Source organism: Aythya fuligula, chromosome Z (genome assembly GCF_009819795.1).
Source record: "Aythya fuligula isolate bAytFul2 chromosome Z, bAytFul2.pri, whole genome shotgun sequence".
NCBI classification, from domain to species: domain Eukaryota; kingdom Metazoa; phylum Chordata; class Aves; order Anseriformes; family Anatidae; genus Aythya; species Aythya fuligula.
This window is the reverse complement of record NC_045593.1, coordinates 18995960-19022323: the sequence shown is the minus strand read 5'-3', so window position 1 is coordinate 19022323 and position 26364 is coordinate 18995960. Positions and strand designations below refer to the sequence as shown.

General features: G+C 37.8%; 1 protein-coding gene across 1 annotated transcript in view; it reads right to left on the bottom strand.

The window, feature by feature from the left end:
- The window catches only part of MTREX (Mtr4 exosome RNA helicase), a 47143-nt gene that overhangs the window by 4351 nt on the left and 16428 nt on the right, over positions 1-26364 (bottom strand). Inside the window, exons 15-23 of the mRNA XM_032205321.1 lie at positions 26010-26135; positions 11564-11714; positions 9264-9436; positions 8871-8939; positions 5376-5504; positions 3898-4008; positions 3390-3578; positions 2117-2280; positions 662-767 (exon numbers count right to left, since the gene is read on the bottom strand). Of these exons, the coding sequence (XP_032061212.1) occupies positions 662-767; positions 2117-2280; positions 3390-3578; positions 3898-4008; positions 5376-5504; positions 8871-8939; positions 9264-9436; positions 11564-11714; positions 26010-26135 (1218 nt within the window). The remainder of the gene's footprint in view (positions 1-661; positions 768-2116; positions 2281-3389; positions 3579-3897; positions 4009-5375; positions 5505-8870; positions 8940-9263; positions 9437-11563; positions 11715-26009; positions 26136-26364) is intronic.

Here is a 26364-nt window from a genome sequence, read left to right as displayed (position 1 = left end):
TTTTCATCTTTGAAATCAACCTGAGTGATACAACTTGTTAGCCATCTGCATGGAAATTCTATACGGAAGTTTATTTCTACTGAATTTTCCTGATGCCAGTAAATTTCTATATAGCTTGCAGGTGGGAAAACTAAGGCATCAGATGTTAAATGTCCATCTAATCAATTCCATCTAATATTGCCATTTCCTTCAATAGGTCAAGGGCAATATCCAAATAACAGCACAGGCATGTCTCAATTAGAAATACCCTCACACCAGAGCAGAAGGAGCAGATACCACTTAATTATTTTCTTGACATTATCCAATCTGTTAAAAGACAAGGGTGGGTTGTTGGGTGTATGTGTGTGTGTAGGCAGGCACACAAGCACATGTTGTATGCTGAGAATCTGCTGTTAATATTGCTTCAGTGCTTGAAGGAGAAACAGCTGCAGATTTGTTACAAAGACTGCTGCTTTCTTACACAACCGTTAGCACATCACTTGTCAAGGAAAGAGATTTTGGCCCTAAGGTTGCAATGCTTTTACTTATGTCAGAAACCCCTTGGAAATGATAAAATATGCAATGGCTTGTACCATTGTGATCAATTGCTGGAACTGACTTAAAAGTACTACTGTCGGTAGACAGCAATGTCTAGAATTCATGAACTCAAGAAGTAACTCACGTTCTCTTGAAACACAAAACAGCTTAGCAGTGCAGTTGCCTGTTCTGCGGATAAGTCATTGAAGAGACCATTGAACATCATTTCAGTCAGGAGAAGTTCATCAGCACTAAAATAAAGAGAAGGAAGCTTAGAAGAAAGACCTAACAAATTGTAATTTTTAAATCAAGTACTATTGACTGTTTTGTGAAGCAACTGACTACAGGTAAAAATCAACAGCTTCTCAATTTTACTTAATGGAACACCAAAAATAGATATATTAGCTTTTTCAGAGTGATGTCAATGAATCTAGACTACAAATAATCTCTCTTAATACTTCATAAAAGTTAATACTAACAGTTGCTTTAGACAGCTTTTATCAGATAGGACATCAAGAAATTGAAAAGAACAGAGGAGATAATTAGGCAGTTTATGAAAAGGACTAAAATTGGTAATGCTGCTGATCAAAGAGATTCAACTGGATATTTCCAAGATATGTAAGAGGAACAAATTCGTTCCAATTTCCTTGTAGAATAAAAGACTTCTTCATAAATTCTAAAAAGGAAATGCATGATGCTGATACAAAATCCAAACCTACTATTTGGATAATGCATTGAATTGTTGATACAACTGCACCTTTATTTTTGGAGTTACAGACAACGCACGGGATGGGGAAAAACATATTTTGTTTTTTTTTGCTTTCTTTTTTAAATGAATAAATACATAACTCATTAGCAAACAGTCCTTGAAGGTGAGGAACTTGATAAAATCCTGATGCACCTCACCCATTTGCTACCAAATTTTGCAGGGAAAAGTTTGCCAGATATATAGGTAGCACCTCTCTAGACTATCTATAAGACAAGCAGTAGAGTAGTCATTGTAACTTATAAAAATACACAATTCTCTCGATATCTGAGTTACGCCCTGAAGTACTGAGTCCAATTCATGAGTTTCCATGGAACCTTTATTATATGTTTCAATACATATATATACCTGCTAAATGCATTACAGCGAAATGCATCACTTCCATGGATTTGTTCCAACAGCCCTATGGAACCAATTAAGCTGTATTTAAACCTGTCAGTGACTTGGTAATTACTGACAATCACTGTTACACCCATATTTGTGAGTGACTCTGTTAACAGTACCAGCAAGTGGGACCATAGAAACTGAGATGATTCTCTCACGTAACATGTAACACTAAACAACACATACTACTGCCTGAATTCTGTAAGAAAATAGCCATTTTTCTGGCACTTTAACATCCACGTTTTAATATTTATTGTATTTTGTCCTTTAGGTGTCATCTTTATTGCTTTAATCAGTACATTCCTTTTGTGACACAGATTGGGTAGTCTAATAAGAATCTTTCTTCTAATGGTCTAATAACATTAAAACATAAACATGAAACAGTAATTCCAGCAAGGACAGCAAAGTGTGTACGCATGACAATAAGCACCTTGCACAGCAACCATTTACCTGCTGATTTCACAAGCAACCCGTCCTTTCATCTCAATAACATCTGAAGATGTGGCAAACCCCAGCCTTCTCAAAACACGCTTGCGGCATTTGAGTTCATCCATTTGTAGAACAGTTCTGGCTTTTTTCAGCTCTCGCTTTGCTGCTTTGATATCCATAGCAATCTAGGGGTGGGTCAGAAGGAGAGAACATAAATGTTGCTTGATTAACAGATTCAACTGTTTAAAGACATTGTTTAATATACATTAAAGCCTCAGAACTACAGTAGATGGACATATACGGACTTTGTAACTCTATTGAGAATAAGGTTTAAAATGAAGTTAAAAAACAAAACAAAATAACAACAAAAAAAATCCACAACTGTATCCATTCATCCATCGGCAATTTGGTAAGCTTGGGAAGTTAAGATACTTACCCAGGAGGGGAATGAAAAAAAAATGAAAAAAAGTGACAGAAAAAATCTTTGGTTGAAACTTTGGTCTCAATGACTGTCTGAAACAAGTACTACATCTTACTCATGAACTACTCCATCAGATATAAACCAAATACATTATTTCCTGCAATTACAGCTTCTCCAGTGTCTTATAGTTCATCAAGTCATTGTCAACATCCTGACAGCAGTGTATACTGCCCAGATACCCTCACGGAAGGCTGCTTGGTCCATCGGGTCTTGCCACAAACAATTCTGTGCTGCCCATAACATAACTAACGTCACTTCTGTAGAAAGACTCCCAGAGAACTTGCCTTCTGGAGCAGCACAGAAAAAAGGAGCTGTTTTAGTGTGTAACTGGTTTCACTCCAGTAGGGTACACCTCTATAGAAGTATGCTTCCAGGCTGGGAGTGAGGAAAGAGCAGCACAGTGGTTTGTTTGTATAGTACTCTCCCCAAGCTAGCAGGCCCTGTCACCTCAACAAAGCTCTGCACAGGCAAATTAAAAATGATCAGTTTCCATTATCTGTGAGCATGTTATCTACACCACGTTCGTGCCATGCCTATGGAGTGAAAAGGACTCTAGTAGCACTTCTGTAACTTTCTAGTCCCTGATGACTTATTCTGAAGAACCTTTTCAGGTGAACTTCCCAGCTTTATCAACGAAGGGCATATCACAGATTTGGACAGTTTGTTGTTAAGATTCATTAATTTTTACTTGATTTAAAAAGGAACAAAATTGTGCTTTGCAAAAATAAAAGAAAAACAAGAAAGGGAACTACTACTGCCTCTCTCTTCAGCAAGATACAGCTATAGCTACAGCTTCTTGTTTTGTATTTGTACCTGTGCTTTTCTTTCACAAAGTTTGTATACAGTTTCCAAATTGGGATCGTTGTGAAGAGGATGAGAATACATCCTATGCTCAAATGCCTCTACTTTCTGGATGACTTTTTTGAGTCCTTGATCTTTGATACCCATGTCATCAATAGGGTCTAGTAATGGTACTCCATCAGGAAATCTCTTCTGTACTTCCTAAAACAGGAAAAAAGTTTATTTTTAGTAAGACTGTAATGCTAAAATAAAATACACTTTTAAAAATCAACTTTTACAGTTATATGAACATGAAAGGCAGAGGTGAGAGTCTGGTACGTGATACTCCAGCAGTTTTCAAAATTAATTTAAAATGACTGTTTACAAGGAGAAACAGCTGACATACATCCATGGTTTCCAACCCCTTCTAAAACCTTTAATGACTCAAACTTTAGACAAATTTGTTTAGAAATAGTTGTCACGTATTCAAGTGTACCACACTAATCAAATCAGACAGCTTTAACAGTCCAATGGAACTTACTTGTATAGATTTTAAGACACTTTGCCTGTTGTCAATAGGCCTCAAGTCTTTTGGTATATAAAGTCGGACACTGCTGATAGCTGAGAGAAGATGTACCAAAACTGGAACAACCTGTCAAAAAGAATGCAGTATCCAATCAGTAAATTATTACTGCTCCATTGCAAAAATTCACAAAGGAAAAGGGAAACAGAGTAAACAAGGACACAGCAGCGGATAAAGGAGCATGGGGAAGCAGAAAAACGTGAGTAGCGAGGTAAAGTTAATACAGAATAAAAGTCAGTTTGGCCAAACATGAAAACTCAGTATTCATCCAGTTAAGTCTGGAGAAAGGCTGTCAGTGGAAAAAAACATTTAATTTTTTCTACTGCTTGTAGTCCAATGCAATAAGTAGGTATAACTAGTGAAAATGTACTCTCACTCAGTATTTATATCAACTAAGACTGGATTTGAACTTACTCCTTAACTGTATTCCACTGAAATACACAATGAAGCACTGAACTGTGCTGCAATGAAACACTTGAGGAGACTCCATGGGTATATTTAGCTTTTACAACATGATGATTTCTAATCACTTTTGACAATTCTTTCCTTGCCTCTTTTCTACTCGAACGTATCATTCTTACAATCCAAACCAGAAAATTATTGTCATAAACATAACTGGGAATATTAACAATTGAGGATGATTAACAATAATCAAATATATACTCAGTATATATTTGAGTATACTCAGTACTGTATTTCAAACTTAAAACAGAATTTGTGGAAAAAGCATCTGAAAAAACTGAATTATTGAATAACTGTGTCTGATCTGACAATGATAATGATAGGGTTTCAAACTGAAAACTTTAAATAATACAATCATTTTAACTAAAAATTTCCACTTTATTTTTGACTGAAATAGACTCACAAAGCTAATGGGCCTGAATAAGGGAAAAAAGAGAAAGAAAAGAAACCAAAAAATATTTCTTCTTCTGTTCCAAGGGATGGAAAGGTATCTTAAAAAACTGTCTGTCAAATATCACTGCTAAAATTGACTCTTCAAGGATTACCAGAATTCCAACTAAATTCTCAAATTTAATATAGAAAAGGTACACTGCCCACAAAACCCTGCACAGGTATTTGACAGAAAACAGCTTATAAATGTTTACTATCTGCAGATAAAACACAGGTCATTTTAATAACTATATTCACACAGCAGTTATCATCACCTTCCAGTTTCAAGTATTTGATGTGACAGAAGCTAAGTTTCAAAGCATTTCTGATATGGTATCAAATGTGGCTAAGGTAACTTCTTCAATATGAATAATGGTTCACTCTTCAGTGAAGTCAGCAAGCATTTAGGAGCTTTACACCTAACTCTGCATTCTTTTCTCTTGATGCATCTATCCCTCTTTTACCACAGTTTGCAAATGCTTTGGAAATAAAATCTTTTAGAGTAATTTATAATAAGATATTGAGAATAAACATTAATAGCAAACCTGCATCTCTCCTTTCTCATCGGGTTTGGCTGGCTTTGCAGCCTCAGTAGCAGAATTTTTCAAACTCTCCTTGCTGCAGTGCAGTAGCACTTCAACTACATATAATGGGTCCAATTCACCTGAGTTAGGCTGTTGAAGACAAAGAAGAACAATTATTTTAAGATATCAATGAGAACAGAAGAAAAAAGCATGATTTTATTCACTATTACAGGCATAACATGAGGTACTGGTCTTTGCAGAGCATCAGTTCAAGGATGCAGTATATTATAAAATCTACTGAATATGTACAGATTATGTATGGATTAACAGATCCCTCACATAGAAAAATATACTTGAAAAAAAATGACTTCTCTCCTGTCCCTCCATCCCAATGTAACCTAAACTGTAACTGCTGCTTTAGGTGCTTCTGTCTTTTTTTCTAGATGTTGGCTTACTAATAAAGAGCTACATCGTCTGTAACCATAACACAAAGTATTTGCATCATGCTCTCAGTACTGAACTTTGCTGTTTTTTAGGGAGGGAGGTCTGTTTCATCTACAGGTTTACAAATTCAAGGTTTTTTTTTCCCACAACAAGGATCACTTAAAGATATTTCAAACAGCAGATTTTATCTGCAGGAGCCAGGAAGTTGCATCTTGCCAAGTCTTTATACACCCCAAACTGTACACGTACCACCCGACATCTATTTAAAGAATATAAACATGCAGATATGGTGGCTAAAGAGTATAGTTTGTAAAGCTGTAGCCTTAGTTATACACTGCATTGAAGAAAAAAATGCATGTTATTTATTTGACTAAATTGATACGGAATGAAGTAGTTCCAATACACTCCTACTATCAGAAAATATTTTTATGATTTCCAGTAGAACCGAATTACAGACGTGGAACTGAGGACAGGCATCATCTTTTAAACAATTACACAAAAGCTTTTCCCCTTCCAAATACAGGTTGGGGAAGAAGAGATGAAAAATCTTCATGAAATCCTGTGTTCACTAAGTTCAGTTTTCCTGCGGACTATTTTTCATTCCAAATCTACAACACACGATTTTGCTTTCACTGCACGCAAAACAGGATGGAGCCATCCAACATTTAAAAGAGGTTTTCAGAAGTACTGCAAGAAACTGTCGTAGTAAGTTAAACAGAAAAATGGGGTTATCCTGTTCTACAAGCTAGGTCATTTCTTCAAAAAACACATTTACTTGCTGAGGAAGAAAATGTTCCTCTGAACTGTGCCCTACATTTGCAGAAGGCGCTCACTGCAGCCATGTACAAGATGCAGAGTCCACTGCTGCTCCCTGAATTGGTGCTTGAAAGCAATATCCACACAGATACCATCAGCATCCAGCCAACGCCATGGGAAGCACAATGCTGACTTGAACGAAGAGACTGAACCAACACAAGCACATAACGTGCTACAGAACATACTCAAACTGGACATGTACAGAAAGTTATTGTCAGTAACTGTGCCGCAAACCTACTAATAAATGAGGAGTGTAAGTGTCACTCACGTTTACTGTCAATACTGCTCTCTGTAAGTTTAGCTACAGCAACAGATTTAATTATGCTGATCAGACAATTTAATCTAGAACTCTTTTTTTTTTCTACACAAAGAAATTCAGAATAATGTGCCATTTGCAATTTTGTGGAATACTGCATCTTGAAATTATGCTAGAAAAACCATGTAAATATGATTAAACCTGAACTGACAAGTGCTTTTGCTTTCACATTGCAATGAAGAATTAATCAGTGAAATGATACACCGTGACCCTTAATTTTTGCATATTCCTCACTAGAAAAAAGACTACGTTAGAAAAATAGACAACTGAAGTACAGACTGAATTCAACATCATTTGTGAAAGCAAACCCAAAGAACTGTCACAGCTTAAAAGTGGATGAAAGTTTAATGATACAGCATAATAGTGACATATTTCCAATAATCATTAAGTAAACTGAACTACTACATTAAACAGTAACAGGAAAATGCATCTATGTTCCAGGACGTATGAATGAATAGACTTATTAGAATAAGGAAATAACAGATTTTTTAAGCAGTCATTGTTTTGCCTCTGCTCATAGAAACCATTTTTCCATACTGATTTTAAAGTTACACAGCTTTAAGTCAGTTCCATGATTTTCAGCACCTATTGTCATTCTTTCCACAGAACTCAGAAGGAAAAATTCAATCCAGCTGCTAGTGTAGCGTGGCTTAACTAAAAAAGTACTGCTGGAGCCAGAGCCGTCACCTCCAGAACATACTGTAATTCCAAAGCTAATGTTCAAATCTAAAGGCCTTATACTACAGCGAGACAGGCTAGATAGGGAAGGCAAAATATGTATGTGGGTAACATGTGACAGGTAGAAACGCCTTCAGTGACACTGAAGTTGGCAATTTTACAAAAAAAAAAGGCTGGGGTGAGGGAGAAATCTGTTTTCTTTCTCATGTGGTTCTATGAAAAAAGCAGTCTAGAAGAAACATTTGAGCATCAGCAGTAACAGTCTAGATTTCCAACCCGAGGAAGAGAGAAATCTGCCTTTCCAAAGGTAAGATGGAAATACAAAACAGTATCTCTTTTAATAAGCTCTGTATGGACACATTTTTCTCATGTCCTCTTTGATGAACATATATTAGAGAAGCACCAAAAGGTGCCACACAATACAGGCACCACTAGAACTTGATGAAGACTACTTCTCATTTAGCTCTAATAATTAATGCCAAAGCTCTACTGCCAAAATTACAGCCGACATGCTACCACAGAAAAATATACATTAAACTTAGTTTTTAGTTTAGCCAGTAGAGTAGCCTATTAAAACAATTTTGAAATGGGGACCAAAACATGATCTCTGGGGTTATGCAGAGACCAACTATAATAATGGATTTGGGGAAGGAAAAACAAATCTGGCTTAAACTGCATCACTGCATTCTGTAGTTTCTTCCACATTTCTATTGTTTTGCTTTCTTTGAATTTTAACTTGCCAACCTTCAACTCCACAGCAGTAAGTCAGGGGACAAGCAATCTCCTGTCTCAGGCACTCTCTTAGGACTCAGATACAATTCCTCAGTTTATCATAGGGCCAAATGTCAATCTCCCTGTGCTCTCAACCTTCATAGCTTCCATAGTTTTTCTGAGATTAAACAACATAGCACATCACAGGACAGCACTGCTGTGGATGTCTCAGAAACAAACCATTTTGAAACCTTGTAGTGTCAATTTTGAACTAATTATCCCAGATTCAAGCAAGCATCTCTTCAATAAATACACCAAAATTAAAAAATAAACACAGGACTTAGGGCTTGTCCTATCTTCCGTGTTTCATTTGACTCTGGGGAGGCCTGAGGTTTTTTTTTCTTTTTTTTTTTTTTTTTCCTAAATTTAGGGTGAAAGGGCAGATTTTTTGTCTTGCAAAACCACAAAGAAAAGAGGAAATTTAACTTTCTGAAAATAAGACAAAACTGGTAAGATACATATTTTTCTAACAGAGTGAATGCATATTTTACCTTAACATTTGATTTCTTAGAGAAGTTAACAACCACTCCCCATCCAAAGTCATCATCTTCGTTCTTCACCTGAAAGTATTAGAAATTGTTATATATAACTGACACACAATTACATCTCAACAAGCACATCTTTTTGTATTTCTGATATTTACAATAGCAGTCATGGGCTACTATTCACCTTGAAAACACTACTTATTTTTCTTTCACTGTTGAATGTTTAATAAAGATGTAATAAAAGTAAAAATAGTTGCTTAGTGGGACACATGTAACTGCTTAAGATGGTAAACTGGCAAAGACAAATTAAGCTGGCAAATGTCACAGGGAGACAGAGACTGGAAACACAAAAAAAAAAAAAAAAAAAAGAAAAAAAAAAAAAAAGAAAAATCAGTTTACCTTTACCAGTCTTCCTGGCTGTAGAAATGGCAAGCAATACTTTGGTTTGTGAATGTATTCTTCTATCTCTCTACCCAGTTTTGCAAGTTGCTGTCGGATTTTGTAGTATATGACCACGTTTTCTTCATTGGGGATTGCTATTTTGTTGTACTGTTCTTCCAGTTTATTCACCTCTGTAATATAAAGTAAAATCTCATGGACATGAATAACTACAGAATTAAAAGTCAAGGTTTCTCTTTCAGATTTACATAACCAATATTTTGTGACCCCTTTCAACACACATTTTCTGTGTACAATAATGCATTTTCTGGAAATCTAGAAATCTGTGCCTGTTAAATATTATAGTAAATTAAGCATTATACACTGGAAGTTAAAAAAAAATAAAAATAAAATAAACATTCAATTTATTAAAAAGCTTGAAAAAACATAGAAGTAATAGAATTGTAAAATATCCAAGTTGGAAGGGACCCACAAGAATCATCAAGGTTCAACTCCTGGATTCCCTAAGGACCACCCAGGAAAAATAAAAAAATAAAATTCAGACCACGTGTCTGAGAGCATTGTCCAAGCACTTCCTGAACTCTGGTAGGCCCGGTCCTGTGCCCACTGCCCTGGGGAGCCTGTCCCTGTGCCCAACCACCCTCAGGGTGAAGAACCTTTTCCTAACACCCAGCCTGACCCTCCCCTGTAAGTTGGGTCCTCCACTGCTCAGGAATCGCTGTTGTAGGGTTGCACAGAAGTCCCGTAAAGCCTTGCAAAGATCTGTGAGAGGGTATTCACTGTGTGCCAGCACTCTTCAACTTTCTCCTATGAAACAAATGTTGTGCAAAGACATCTTCTGACAACTTCCCTCAAGAGAATCAATGTAGTTTGTAACCTGTTTTAGGCTCTGATTTCACCAGTTTGAAACTTTGAAATTTTCTTCTTCAAATACGGTGTTTTCACACCCTATTTACGCAAATCAGCTCTTATTATAAGCAACATGCTTCCTTCTCTCACACTGGTCGCACCACTGGTCACCATAAACAAAGGCCACATTATTAAGATCTCTGTCCTCTCTACCAACTCACCCTCTTGCGAGCTATTTGAATGCATATGGGTGACTCAGAAATCCCACTGCACTAGGGCTACTAAAGACACCACTCAGGAAAGTGTTCCCTATTTTTAGCTGCCAGCTTTTTAAGGAAAAAGCTAGCAATTCATACTCGTGGCATAATTTGCACATTGACCCAAACAGCCACTTCTCTACTTTGTATTCTAGATTTAAGCTGAAATGACTACAAAATTCTAATGCCCGATACAGTGCCTAAACTAAAAAAAAAATCCAAGAAAATAATTTTGAAAAGTTATTTTTTAGTTTCTTTATTTCAATTTTAGTGCTGGAATGCCAGAAAAAGAATGAAGATCTAGGCATGCCAATTGGAACAGGCAGGTCCTCAGGAAATACATAGTCTATTTGACTACTACTGTCTTAAATAACACACCTGCAAGCTGACAGAAACCCTGCTAAGAGAATCAGGACAAAAACGCAGCTCTGCTCATCTACCAACCCTACACATGTATGCACACGTGTGCACACTGTCTCTTGACATTCAGTTAACAATCGAACAGATGAACTGCTTGTTCATTGGTGGCAAAGGAAGTAGCTACCTCTTATATTCTTAAGATTCTTCTGGGTTAAATTTTCAGAGAGGCCTCATTCTCAAACATTGGCTGAGTTCTTTGGAAACTGCCTTTGGCTCATGAAAACACACTATTTAAAGATCACGGCTCAGATTTTTGAATGCAAACAGTGTCTCCGTCCTCTCTGAATTTTGCTTTGTATTTCAACTGAACTTTTTTTTTCCTTCTACTACTCCTGATGCCTTATGTTTTTTGTGTGATTGTAATGAGACAATAGAATTATACTTCTTTTAGCTGAGTCCTATATATCGTTAAACAATAAGACTTTTCTTCTCTGCACCTCATACAAGCTGCAAGAATTTTTAAATTATTCTCCCTCTTCCTGTCCTACAGAATAGCAGTGGGATAACCATTCTTGTCTATCTCTCAGGGGAAATCTCTTGTCATATACTGACAGTGCAGATGAACATAGATTCTAAGGAGAGGAAATTACTCTTCCTGAAATTGTAATAAAATAGCAAACAATGCATTGGCAACAATTCACAGGCAAAACAAGAACTACCCAGGTACACACCCCTTACAAGCACAAAGAAGCATTGATTACTTCACAGTCACAGTATCTTTTATACTGACTCTGGTGAGTAAGTATAACATGCAGTATAACATGCAATACTTACTTTCTACTACTCCTGGAATAGCTCTGTAATGTTGGAACTGATAGAATGATTTTTCTAACATATATTCAGGGTTAATTTCCTCCACTCGAAGCAAGTTCAATACCATGTTGTATGTGAGGTGGAATGCACTGTTTAGAGGATCAGCTGAACCCTGAAAAAGATCCAAGAACATTGTTCAGTTAAAAAAAATGTAATTTCAGCATACAAGAGCATATCAAGCAAGTTATGATGTAGTGTTTTATACAAGCAACTGCTTTGATGGGTAATATAACTTGTCTTGAATTTAGATTATTTCTCTCATAAAATCCTAAGCCACTTTCTTATGCCCTACATGTAACAGCATTTATGTCTCATTGTATCTATATTCATTCTACAGTGGTATACATGAAAACATATATACATGAACATCATACGATGGGTGAGCAATTGGCTAACGGGCAGGGCCCAAAGGGTTATGGTAAATGGGGCTGCGTCAGGCTGGCGGGCGGTCACCAGTGGGGTCCCTCAAGGCTCCATTTTAGGGCCGGTACTTTTCAATATTTTTATAAACGATCTGGAAGTAGGAATAGAAGGTATTTTGAGCAAGTTTGCTGATGACACCAAACTTGGAGGAGTTGTGGACTCGAATGAGGGCGTAAAGGCCTTGCAGAGGGATCTGGACAGATTGGAGAGCTGGGCGATCACCAACCGCATGAAGTTCAATAAGAGCAAGTGCCGGGTCCTGCACCTGGGATGGGGAAACCCTGGCTGCACGTACAGACTGGGCGATGAGACGCTGGAGAGCAGCCTAGAAGAGAGGGATCTGGGGGTCGTGGTAGACAGCAAGTTGAATATGAGCCAGCAGTGTGCCCTGGCAGCCAGGAGGGCCAATCGTATCCTGGGGTGCATCAAGCACGGCATCGCTAGTAGGTCAAGGGAGGTGATTGTCCCGCTCTACTCTGCGCTGGTGCGGCCTCACCTCGAGTACTGTGTGCAGTTCTGGGCACCACAGTATAAAAAGGACATGAAACTGTTGGAAAGTGTCCAGAGGAGGGCTACGAAGATGGTGAAAGGCCTTGAGGGGAAGACGTACGAGGAACGGCTGAGGTCACTGGGCCTGTTCAGCCTGGAGAAGAGGAGGCTGAGGGGGGACCTCATCACAGTCTACAACTTCCTCGTAAGGGAATGTCGAGAGGCAGGAGACCTTTTCTCCATTAACACCAGTGACAGGACCCGTGGGAACTGGGTTAAGCTGAGGCAGGGGAAATTTAGGCTTGACATCAGGAGGGGGTTCTTCACAGAGAGGGTGGTTGCACACTGGAACAGGCTCCCCAGGGAAGTGGTCACTGCACCGAGCCTGTCTGAATTTAAGAAGAGATTGGACTGTGAACTTAGTCACATGGTCTGAACTTTTGGGTAGACCTGTGCGGTGTCAAGAGTTGGACTTGATGATCCTTGAGGGTCCCTTCCAACTCAGGATATTCTATGATTCTATGATTCTATGAGAAGTTCAAAAGAAACATTTAACATTTCTCATAATTCATTATTTTGTTCAATTACTTTAACCTTAAAATAATAGTTATTAACTATTAAATCCATTGTTTTAACAGACTGGAAAAACTTATTTCCATACCTTTTTTTCTCTCTAGGAGTAAGGCTTACTCATGTCTTGGAAAGTTTGTTCAAGAATAAGTAGCCTGCAGCTTCTTTAACTTAACCAATGTCTCATTTTAAAATTAGTTTACAGGTTATGCCACAGAGGCTGTGGACTCTCCACTTGTGAAGACACACAAAAGCTGTCTGGATATGGTTCTGGACAACCTCCTCTAGGTGGCCCTGCTTCAGGACCAGGTGACCTCCAGAGGTCCCATCCAACCTCTGTTCAAGGATTCTATGAAGTTTGACTTCATTTATTTATTTAAAATAAGCTCCTGTTTACAGGTATTTTAAATAACATTAAATAACATAAATAGCATAAATCACATTTTTAACATTAAAAGATGCTGAGGAATTATTCTGCAGAGGTATCCCCTTGCTACTTCCTTTCCCTGTTCTTATCTTCTAAGAAAATTTACTTCCATCCTCTGTCAAAAAACAGGTACTGGACTTGACAGAAGTACCACAGCTTACTTATGTTCTTAACCAATAGGGATATTTAATATATACCAATTAAATGTTTATAACAATAATGAAATAATAATAATAATGAAATAATAATAATAATGAAATAATAATAATAATGAAATAATAATAATAATGAAATAATAATAATAATGAAATAATAATAATAATGAAATAATAATAATAATGAAATAATAATAATAATGAAATAATAATAATAATGAAATAATAATAATAATGAAATAATAATAATAATGAAATAATAATAATAATGAAACCAACCAGCTATTCAAAGAACACACAGCAGAACCGAGGCAGAAGACTGCCACACTACAGCCTCTCTAAGCAGAAACAAACTCAAGTACCAGCACAGAAGCCCATACTGATAAAATGAGTAAGAAGTCACTGTGACCAGATGACAGAGACCAAAAACTTCTGAAGTATGAAATCACCAACTGTGGTGTTTAATGCTTCGACTAAAGCAGCACAAAAAAAAAAACAACCCCCACACCAAAAAAATACAAACCAAACCAAAACAAAAAAACAGCTGTTACAGAGAACCCTTTACTGAATGTTTGTATCAAGGAAGTAACAAAATAATTACATGTAAAACAAGTGTAAGATAAAACAAATAATCTAACATTTTGCTTTCTGTAGCTACAGACTCACTCAATGATTCTATATTGTATTTATGTGTAGGTGATAAATACACAAGTAGGTGTGTTTTTTTTTTTAATCAATAGATGCGCCAGAGAACAAAAATATCTCTTTAATTAAATAATGAAACGTACATTTAAATTAATCCCATCAGTTCTGAAGTTACCTCAAATGGGATTCTGATAAAACAGACTTGTGTCAATAGGGGCAAGATCAACAGCTGAGCTGCAGTGTGTTCAGGAAATCTGAAGTTTCTACGGATTTTTGAAGGCCAGACAACTTCCGTTGCTGATGCTAACCAACGCACAACTTTTTCCTTAAACCTGAAACAAGGATTCGTGCCCAATGCTCTTGTCCATTATTCTAAATATATCAGTTGTTCTAGGCAAGAGAAATTGCCACTCCCTAAGAAGTTTGCTTCTCTGAAACAGAGAACGCCATTTAAAGAATGGCATTTACGACACAGCGATTATGCCAGTACCAGTTCAGAGGGGGACAGATTCTTCCCAACACCAACATTTATGGCTCTAGCGAGGCATCAACCAAAGCAGCTGGATCCCACCCGCCAGCTCGCTGCGGTCACTGCCCTATCTACAGAGCAGCAGAGATCTGACAAAATGCCGCCGAAATCACTCTGTGAACCCCACCATCCATCCTCACAGTGCTACGTTGCTTTAAAGCTTAATTTAGCTGTGTTAGATTATCAGCAAGATTATCAGTTATTATCAGTTAGCAAGATTATCAGCTATTTGAAATAATAAAATCGACATATCACACTCGTACTACCATAAAGTGAGAAAACAACATTCTTTCCACAAGCACAACATACGCACAAAACATTCCAGGAAAGACCAAACGAATCCAGCAGATTCACTTTGGAGTCTGTGAAGAAAGGGTGATTTAAAAACAAATGAAAAAGAAAGCTAGCTACTTCAAAGATCACAAAAAGCAGACGTATTTGAAAGGCAGCATTTGAGCCAGCTGCTGATGTGGCAACTTTTATTTTAAACGCATGACCAGCATTTTACAATTTGAGAATAAGACCATACAAAGACAAAGACAAAGCACTTAAAATAATAATTCTTTTTTTTTTTTTTTGGCAAAAATTGTGAATTGTTTCTGTTCATCTCACAGATTTTTCTCTGAGTTTCAGAAATTCCTGTTTTCTCACTGTTGATCCTTAGGCAATTTTATGCTTGAAATCAGAATCAAAAGTCAAAAAAAGCTTTTTTTTTTTTCCCTTTCTGGAAACTAGAATTGTAACTTCTCCGAACTAAACACAACTGAAATAGCTTTACTCTACTTCACCTTTAGCACAGCCAGAGAATTCTGCTAGGGCACTACTCTTTTCTGACCATCCCAGGCTATGAACAGATTCACATCCAGCGTACAGCAATCATCCAGATGCCTTTGAATCAAGTACCTAATAGCAATGCAGCTGCATTAGGAAAGCTAAAATCAAAATACAGTTACCCTTACGTACTAAATACTCACTAAACATGATTAAAGAAGCAGCCCTTGTCAAATAACAAAGACAGGCATGATTTCTGAAGAGGAAGTTGGTTACATAAAGACACTTGTTATGTACATATGGTGGAAGGAAAGGAGAATGGGAGAGGAAGAAAAATGAGATGTATTCATAATGGGAAAATGGATAAGGTAGCCCTTCCCTTCCTAACTTGCTACTCAAGAGTTTATGCAGTGTAAAGGGTTCAACCAACCTGGGGTTTCCTTGGAGCTAAGGTATAACAGGAGGCAGATCTGTTTAACTTATCTTTTCTCTGTCCAGTTCTAGCTCCTCCTGCAATCCCTTTCTCTGCTCAAGCCCTGTATCACTATTATTAGTTTCTTAAAAATAGTGTGAAGCATGTGCCTGACACATTTAGCTCACCCTCTACCATAGATCCCTCCTGTCACAGTTAATCAGCTTTCTCCTCTTCAGGCCAGAGTTCACGATCACCTGCCTCTAGTTAGTTCTCTTGGTCTGTGGAAGCCTATTCCTTGTTTCCAGAGAAAAGGTTCTGTATTACAAAAAGAAAGAGCCACCAGAAAAGAAAGAACCACCCACGCAAAAGCCTAACTGCTTAGAGCTGCAATGAACTTTGATGAGAAAAACTGCCATGTACAGTCACCTTCAAGTACATGCTGTGTCCATCACTTTATTGCTGCTGTACCATCCAAGTACTCCTAACCCCTCTCTACAAGTTAAATCCCCTCTTCAAAGAGAACGGTCCACTGCTTCGAGCCTTCAACAGGCAGTAACAACAGATTTATTTCTGAATAATTAAAAAAAAAGGGGGGAGGAGAGGGCAGACAGAGGAATGATTTTGGAATGATTTTTATCTCTCCAGATGAGAACAGCCTGGATACACAAAGTGCAGTTCTCACAAATTAATGACCTACTTGGTGTTCTTGCAATCACCCCATTTCAGAAGTCTGAAGTCAACTTAACATGAGCACCCTTTTAAGATTTGGATCGGAACAGAACGATAGGTTTCAGATAGTAATTTTAAAAGCCAAGAACACTGGCATAAACAATTCACTACAGAAATAATTTAGTCAAGAATTAACTGAAAATTACAGCAGCTATACGCTGTGCCTTCTTTATCTGTCAATGATGGCAGAAGGGAATCTCTGAATTGAATCATCAAGCAGGCCACTGAGCATTTACTAGCCCTACTATTTCTTGCCCACATCAATTAGAAACATAAAACAATTGGGGAGGAGGCAGACTAGTGTCTGGATTTGATACTCACAGCTTTTTCAGATTTTTTTTTTCCCCTGTTGCTGTTAAAAATAGGAAACCTTGCCTAACTGGAGATGCGAGGCTGTCGTTGCTGCATCATGGCACGTAGTGTTGAGCGAGACTTACATTTGGTAAGGGTTACTCTCTCTGTTCTCTCTCATAGTGGGTAAAAATATTTACGCTTTCAAAATTGTTCCCATGCAGAGACAGAAACAAATTTTACATAGCACTTTCTTGCTCTCCAGTCTCTCACAGAAAACATGTGCAAAGCTTTCACAGGGAATGTACGATGGCAAATACTGTCTGAACCTAACTTACGGGGACACTGAGAGCTAACAAAGATGAAAGAGGCAACACCCTCTCTATATATACACAAACAGTTTCTTTTAAGCAACAAAAAAAGTGTCTTTCATAATTACACAGATCATATTTTAGGCCATTTGTCCAACTGATAATTTAATTTGCTCATCAAAATTTCTAGAAACAAGCTGAATGATTTAGTTTCCAATAAAGAAATAAAGAACAGCTTTACAAAGAGAGCAAATAACACAATAAGAAAGATTTCATTAAAGACACAAGTGGCAGCTTGATACATCTGTAAGACAAATATCTTTACGAGAAATACTATCAGTGCACTTTTTTCCACATATCAGTTATGTAGGTACCGTTTGCATAAACAGATCTCTCAGAAATACTAAAAAAGACTCTGTAGTTATACTGATACCAAGATAGTCCTGAGCTACATTAGCAGGACTGCAAGAACTATAAAACCCCCTCCTGCAGGGTTATTTTTTAATAAACAATACTAAGCAGCTATTTTAAGCATACATTTATTACCAATCTGGCTCACCGCTTTGTCTCAAAAACAGTTACACCAACACAAACAGAAGCCACTACGGGTGGCAAATGACTGCTTTCTGCAGGCTTTGCTGATGAAAAACACCCAAATTTTGGTTCCACAAAAATTTCAGTTCTAACAAGAGACTTAAAAAACCCAAGACCCTATCTTGGTTTCTCTTCCATGCAATGTATCTTGATTTCTCTTACATGCAACCATCGAAAACTAGTTCTGAATGACTCGACATTTCAGTCATTTACTTTCACTAAGACAGTAACTCTTGCCGTCATATCCTTTGTTTTACCTCAGGCTGGTCACTCCAAATTCTGTTCTTCCACTCCACATTTTATCACCATTCTGAACTTGTCACAGAAAAAAAAAAAATAAAATAATCCTATGCACTTGTACCAAACCATCCTTATTTAACAAAGTAGTATTTAAACTTTCAAGCAAATATTTATAACTACAAGTATTTTATACAAATATTTTACTATAACTTGAAAAATTTAAATATTGACCCTCTCTATAAAGGATCATTAATTGTTCTGCCCAGAATACAAACAAACTGGGGGAGCTGGGAGTGGAGAGGCATAGTCATTTAATGTGTTCAGCACCAATTCTTTTGGATCTGGCTTGGTAATACTAACTGTATTTGCATAATGTCTGAGTAATTTTGTTCCATCCAAGCTGAATGTATTCAAAGGAAGCTGAAATGGAAAACAGCAAATAGTATCCGTATCTACACTCAGAAGCTAGTTTAGTTACTCAAAACACTGGTTTCAGATTCGCTACTACAGACTACTATCAGGTCAGTAAATACACAGTACATTTTTGATTTAAAGTGTGCCTTAACAAAGGATGTAAATTTCTAACAAAAAAAATAGCATAAAAACATGTTCAGGGAATCTTGTCTGTTCGTCATATCTCACATATCTTGTTTTAAGCATAAGGCAAAGTCAAAGCAAAAAGTCTAGCTTAATAATTTGAAATGTAGTTAAATTTGTAACACTGCAGTGACGAGTTTACTAAAGTAAAAGCAAATTTCCAAAATATGTCACTGTGGGTGATTTTACCCAGCTGGGCAGTTGAACTCCACCACAACTGCTCTCTCACTCCCCCTCCTCGAATGGAAAGGGGGAGAAAGTATGTTGAAAAGTGGATCAAGGGCTGAGATAAGGACTCACTCAATAATTATTGTCATGGGTAAAAAAAAACTTGAAATAACGAGATTAATATAATTTATTGCTTATCACTATCAGGCTAGAGCAGTGAAAAAGTAGGAGCAAACTAAAAACACCTTCCCCCCAACTACCCTCTTTTCCCTCCCACAGGCAGCAGCTCTTCAAGCACTGCTCCCACACGGCTCTGTCCCACGGGGTCCATCCATCCCCCAGGAGCAAACTGCTCCAGCACGGGTCCCCCACGGGTGGGGGCAGCTCCCCCCAGACCCCCTGCTCCTGCGTGGGCTCCTCTCCACGGGCTGCAGCTCCGGCCCGGGGCCTGCTCCTGCGGGGGCTCTCCATGGGCCGCAGCCTCCTCCAGGCCACATCCACCTGCTCCACCGGGGGCTCCTCCACCCATGGGGGGGCTGCAGCGTGGAGATCTGCTCCATGTGGGACCCATGGGCTGCAGGGGGACAGCCTGCTCCACCAGGGGCCTCTCCCTGCACAGCCCGCAGGGGAACTGCTGCTGCCTGCCTGGAGCACCTCCTGCCCTCCTCCTGCACTGACCTGAGGGGCTGCAGGGCTGCTTCTCACTCCTCTGTCCCAGCTGCTGTAGCAAAACAGTGTTTTTCCCTTTCTTAAATCTGCTCTCCCAGAGGCACAAACAACATCACTTAGTGGCTGGCTCCGGCCAGCAGCAGGTCCCTTTTGGAGCCAGCTGGAGCTGGCTCTGCTCTGACATGGGGCAGCTGCTGGGCTCTGCTCACAGAGGCCACCCCTGCAGCCCCCCTGCTACCAAAACCTTGCCACGTAAACCCAGTACAGTCAGCTGGGGGAAAAGCTGCTTTCCACAGACAGGTCTAATAAAACTTCAAGTAACTTGTGGTATTAACATGCAAGCAACCACAATTAATAAATAATACCAGTTAGCTTAATCCTCCTGGATCCAGAAAAAGCCTGAAATGAAGTCCAAGAGTGACTAACCATTTACGTGCCATCTGATGTAACCCATCTTGCCACATTTTGGTTGCAAATCTCAGGAAGATCTACTTGCTTTTCAATTCTATCTGCTGGCTAGTATTAGCTGTCTAAAAAATCATGAGCCTGTTCAGGATGGCATTTGAAAATCTGTCTGCCTTCAAACAGCTGAATGCCTCCACAATTTCACAATGAAGTCATGTTGACTTTAAGCAGACTTTAAATTAATGTTGGATGTTAAGTATCTTCCTGAATTGAAGCCTGGAAAATTTCTGCAGTCCAAGCTTTGTAAGAACAAGATGAGTTTGCCAGTTTAAAATGCAAAATAATCATAGAAACATATTAAAATTATTTTTAACTAAATTTTGATAAAGTATCCAAAAACTGTTTGTTTCATTGAGATCCTCATCTATGCCATAACTCTGGATTACAAACCAATTTACACTGTCCTTATAGTACCAGTGACAACGTATTTCTTCAGATTTTGCAATGGCTTTTCCAACAAGTGTTAGTGCCAACCCCCAGCTGAAGTCTATTTCTCTTCCAAACTAAGCTTCATTAAGTTTTTCAAATCCTGATGCATCCCCTGGACTGTGCCTCTTGCCCAGTAACCTTTAAGTCAAATCAAAGTAAAATACTATACTTAAGATGAAGCATTAAGCTGATACTAGCCAAAGCAATGTATGTTGATGCAATGACAGTCTGACTGGAGTGCTTAACCTGCTGCCTTTTATTTATTTTTGCCAGCAGTACTAAAGATTCTGTGCAATCTTTTTCAAAAAAAAAAAAAAAACATATTAGTAAGCTTTATCATTCTATCCCAATTTCAATACAGGCCACCGCATTTTGCCCCGAGACATTATTCACACATTCTGCTATCAGGATATCCTTCTCTCACCAACCAAGCGTGTGCTGTGATTTTGCTGAATGCTGCACTTAAACAACTGCTCAGACATAGGTTCCTGCCTGTATTTGACTGTACCCTGAGCCACCTGATAGAGACTGTCCACAGCGCTCCGTCTGCCTTCAGAGGCAACCATGCACAGCTACCAACCTCAACTTCTTCACTTTAGACAGTGCTAAGCATTTCACTTCCAAAAAGGACCTTGTCTGATGCTTTAATTCTGGGCTCACTGCCTGATCATACAGCAAAAAGTTGGTACAGCTAATAAATGCAAAGTGAAAACTCACTGCAATTGAGTAAATCTTACCAGCTGAAAAAACTCCCACTCGTTAGAAAGGTTTTCTGTATGTTGCTCAAAAGAGGTCACCTGAACAAAACCAGCATAATGCTAATGTGTATGGATAATTTAAAGCACTAACAAAGACGAACGACAGTTTAGGACTGCCCTAAATTTCTCTAACAACAACGGAACAGTAAGAAAAAACAACCCCCTCAAACAATAGAATCCATACTTTCGCACTAGGCAATTTTTGAAATTTTACTATTTTTCAACCCAACTAAGTACATACACTTGTTTATTTTAAAACAGAGAACAGAATATAGGAGCAGCTGCATGGCCTATCAGTCACAGAATCACAGAATTTCTAGGTTGGAAGAGACCTCAAGATCATCGAGTCCAACCTCTGACCTAACGCTAGCAGTCCCCACTAAACCATATCCCTAAGCTCTACATCTAAACGTCTTTTGAAGACTTCCAGGGATGGTGACTCCACCACTTCCCTGGGCAGCCTGTTCCAATGCCTCACAACCCTTTCGGTAAAGAAGTTCTTCCTAACATCCAGCCTAAAATTCCCCTGGTCAACACCATATGAGCCCAAAGAAGAAACAACAACAACAAAAAAAAACAACACAAAGACTACATGAATTACTAATGCATAAGTTTTTTTCTTTCCCATACATTAGCTACTGTTTTTGTCTAATTCCAATTTATCATAGTCTTTACAGTATCTTGTAATTTCAGATTACCTCACAACTCACAGAAGAGTTATAGTTGTTTGCTACACTTTCTGAAGTTAAAAATCCACATAAAATGACACTGGTGGCAAAAGCTTTTTAACCCTTTCTGCAGACAGGTAGCTTTGCTTTGTAAAACTAGTAACACTCCAAAATTCATCAGATCACTTGTATTCCAGAAACTTTCTAATATTTGAAACTCCACATCACCTCCTCACCATTTCCATTCATACATTTATTCCTGATCACTACAAATCTCCTTATTTTTATGTAAATATTGCTTTGCACATTGAACATAATTTTCCTTGTAACTTGGAATCTGAAAGGAACTGAGCTATACGTGGTACAGAACAAACAATGAGAACATAAAGCCTAATGATGCTGCCTCAATTATTATGGAATGACAATTCACGTGCTTGCAAAATTAAGGAACTTTCCAACATGTAACTGCATCATGGTCATACGACAGGCAGGAAGGTAAATGAAACATATTAAACTCCCTGAATTCCTATCATACCCATTTGGCTATTATAATAAAACCTAAGAATCAAAATAAAGCACAAAAAGACCAGACAGATTTCTAACAGCAGCATACAGGCCAAATAACCACAGCAATCCCAGCTCTATAAATGAAGGCCCTGCCAAGGAGCCAGATGTAGGTAGTGGAATACCTCCTGCAGCTTGGCATTGGGGCTATTTATGTTACATGTGCAAGTGACAAGGAAAGCATAATATTGTATATTTTATCTGGCTAGATGAATGTTTTCTTTCAATTTTTCAGTCCCATCTAACTTCTCCTGTGAAGGAGTAAGTAAAATGTAAAGCACTGATACACTCAAATGCAAGTCTCTAAAACATACTTCACTAGCATGTTTTCTTTCATTATAAAATTATTCATTTCCATAATATAATTAGCTTAAGATTTTTGACTTTTAGAGAGATAACAGATTACCACTGTTCAGCATCCCAATTGCCTCTGTAAGAATACTTGCTTTGTAATGTGGCCAACTAGAGACATGCTGCTCCAGTTTCAAAGGCCATCTAGCGTCCAGGAGAAGCTTTTCACTTCCCACCTAAACTAATGTGATGCAGTTTAAAATTCCCCCTCACCCCAGCCAATTCTTATAAAATATTTCTTTACATGCAAATGTAAGACTTTAATTTATTGTCTTCAGGAAGCTAACAGTATTATAAGCATTCAGTTTTTATAAATTCATAGATTTATGCAAGTCACCAGTTTACTAAACATGCAGCAGTCAAACAAATGCTAAGGGTAAACAGAAAACCTAGATACACTGCAGAAGACAAATGCATGTCACTGAGTTTAAGAAATATTTACAAATATCCCACATAAGAACTCCATTTAAGATGTGAACTTTGAATTTTAAGTTTGAAGAACTGTACACAATGTCGCAATAAACAGTGTCATAGCCAACAAGCACAGCTGCAGTATCACTGCTGGTACTGAGACGTATACAAAGCCCTCACTTCACTGATCACACTGCCAGGCAGCTGATCACAGCATTTCTTAGATGTTTCACTCCAGTGTTCATGAAATGCTTTGGATCAGACCTGCATGAGGTTTGAAGAGCTACAATGTAAGTATCCTTACATAAGAAGTGTCCTATTATTCCCAATACGGTTCTTTAAATTATTTCTTTTGAATTTTCCCTATAAATTGTTAGCTTGTCCTGGAGCAAAGCCAATACTTGATGTGGCAGCAGAATACTACCACAAGACACAATCATGGTCTTGCCACAGATAAACACTGTCAGTCAGCAACTGAAGTCTAATTTAAACACACTTAAGGATGAGTACAGACTGTGAAGAGTCATTGGTTTGCATGCATTCTTGGCCTATTTTCACATGAAATATCCTCTAAATGTTTTATATTTAAAAAGGAAAATTAGTATTTTTATATTATACTGTTCATCTCATAAATGATTCTGTTTACTGCCTTTTCAGCAACTGGCTGAATAGCTAGAGAAGCTTCTGAAGCATAAATATTTTCATTAGAGTCCTTTCCAATCTTCTTAAAAGAAATCTTAAATTCAGTCCTTGCTCCCCAGTAAAGTAGTGTGACAAATTAATTAAATACATTAACTTATTTAGATCAGTGGAGAAGAAACAAGAAATAACAAAAAATTAAAAGGTTTCCATTATTCTTTCCTTTTTGTTTCCTTATATTTCAAAAGAAAAAACAAAGGGCTTACAGTTTCCATGAAGGAAATATTCTTTACTTTCCCCTCAAAATCTAGACAAAAAATATAGATCACAGAACCACGGAACTGTAGGGGTTAGAAGGGACCTCAAGAGATCATTTTGGTCCAAGCCCCCTGCCAAAGCAGGTTCCTTAGAGCAGGCTGCCCAGGTAGGCGTCCAGACAGGCCCTGAATATCTCCAGAGAAGGAGACTCCACAACCTCCCTGGGCAGCCTGTTCCAGTGCTCCGTCACCCTCACCATGAAGAAGTTCTTTCACATGTTGGTGTGGAACTTCCCGTGATCCATCTTGAGGCCATTGCCCCTTGCCCTGTCCCCACAAACCACTGAAAAGAGGTTGGCCACATCCCTCCGTCTCCCACCCCTCAGGTATTTATACACATTGATGAGATCCCCTCTCAGTCTTCTCTTCTCCAGGCTGAACAGACCCAGGTCTCTCAGCCTTTCCTCATAGGGAAGATGCTCCAGGCCCCGTATCATCTTTGTGGCCCTCCGCTGGACTGATATCCAAAAAATATAAGTGATTTATTATTTCCCTCTTCTGTCTTAATTCATGCAGATCGAGTCCTACGATTCTCAAACTAGTGAAATTACAAATGCAAAAATACCTTTTAAATGGTTGAGACAAAAAAATGAAATATTCGCTTTTCTTAAACTATTTATATTCATTTCAAATAAATTAACTTAAAAAAAAATATTCTTTATAGAAATAGAGATTAGAAGTACACAAAATTAAGACTTCAAAACAAGCCTTTTTTTGTTCTCTCATTTTATATCTCCTGCTGTTAAACGAGCTCCAGTATTTTTCAAATTTCTTTTTACTAGCAAAAATTCATGAAAACTTTGACTTCAAGATGGCAAACACTGTTTGCGTATAAGATGGATCTAACGCACAGGTCTATTATGAGTGAACAAATAGTACGGACAGTAAGTAACTGCAGCCATGTACGTATTTTTCCTCCTTCTTAAATTTATCTTAACAAAACAGAGAAACACCGGCTCCTGATTTTTTTGCCACAAGACCTGCAAATACGTATTTTTATTAACATATCCTGATACTGACTTTAAAATGATTCCCACAAATTATGCAAACCCTAAAAATATTATAAATGCAGTTTGACCACAAATGACCTACTATTTTTTTTTACCAATGGTACAAGCTACTGAGTAATGTATTGAGCAGTCCCTCAAGTGTTCAGTTTTTTAGATATTTTCATAATGATTGTAAGCAGCCTGAGATGGTCTATGCACACAGTACAGTATTTTGCATCAATATGATATTTTTTGCCACAGAATTTAAATAAAAGCGACAATGAGTGCAATGTCTCATATTTGAAATATAAAGAAAAAAGATCATAATACTCTGTAACAAATTCCATTATAGTTTGGGGAAGCCCTATAATCTAATACTGATTTCAACCACAAGAGTAGTTTTGGACACTTTTGATTCACAATCTTCTAAAATTTTCCTGCAGGCCCTATGAATTTCTCCAGTCATTTTTAGGTCATTGACGGTAATCTTGTTTTTTGAGTTATCTTACTGAACCTCATTTTTCAGTCTATTACATTGAAAAGACCATTAACAAGCCTTTATTTTACCACAGAACCAACATTTTAATTACCCTTGTGAGAGCTCAGCAAAACTTTTCTTATGCACCAATATTCTTGAATTGACTGCCATCAGCAAGGAACAAACAGATCACTGTAGTATTAGAGCATCATTAAAGAAAGAGGATAAAATTCTGGCTCTCCTGACTGAGATCCCTGAGAAACTGGAAGCAAAACAAAAGAAAAAGCAACAAAACAGCTTTTCTCTCTCTCTTACCTTCAAAAGCTGTTTGCCAATTGTTGGACTCATTTTTTCATCCACCATGAGAATTACTATTCCTCTGTCATCCATACCTCGGCGTCCTGCACGACCTGACATTTGAATGTATTCACCAGAGGATATCTAAGATAAAAGGGAAAAATGTAACAAACACTAGAAAGACAGCAAGAACTTGTGAAGTGCCATGTATGATTATATAGTACATGATCATGACCTATAAAAATTAACAGAAGAGTTGTATAAAACACAGTCATCACAGATCAAATTCATTTTAACTGATCACTAAGGATCTAACATAAAAATCCACATTTATGAATACTCTTTGTCAAAAGGATGATTTAACCAGTGCTTT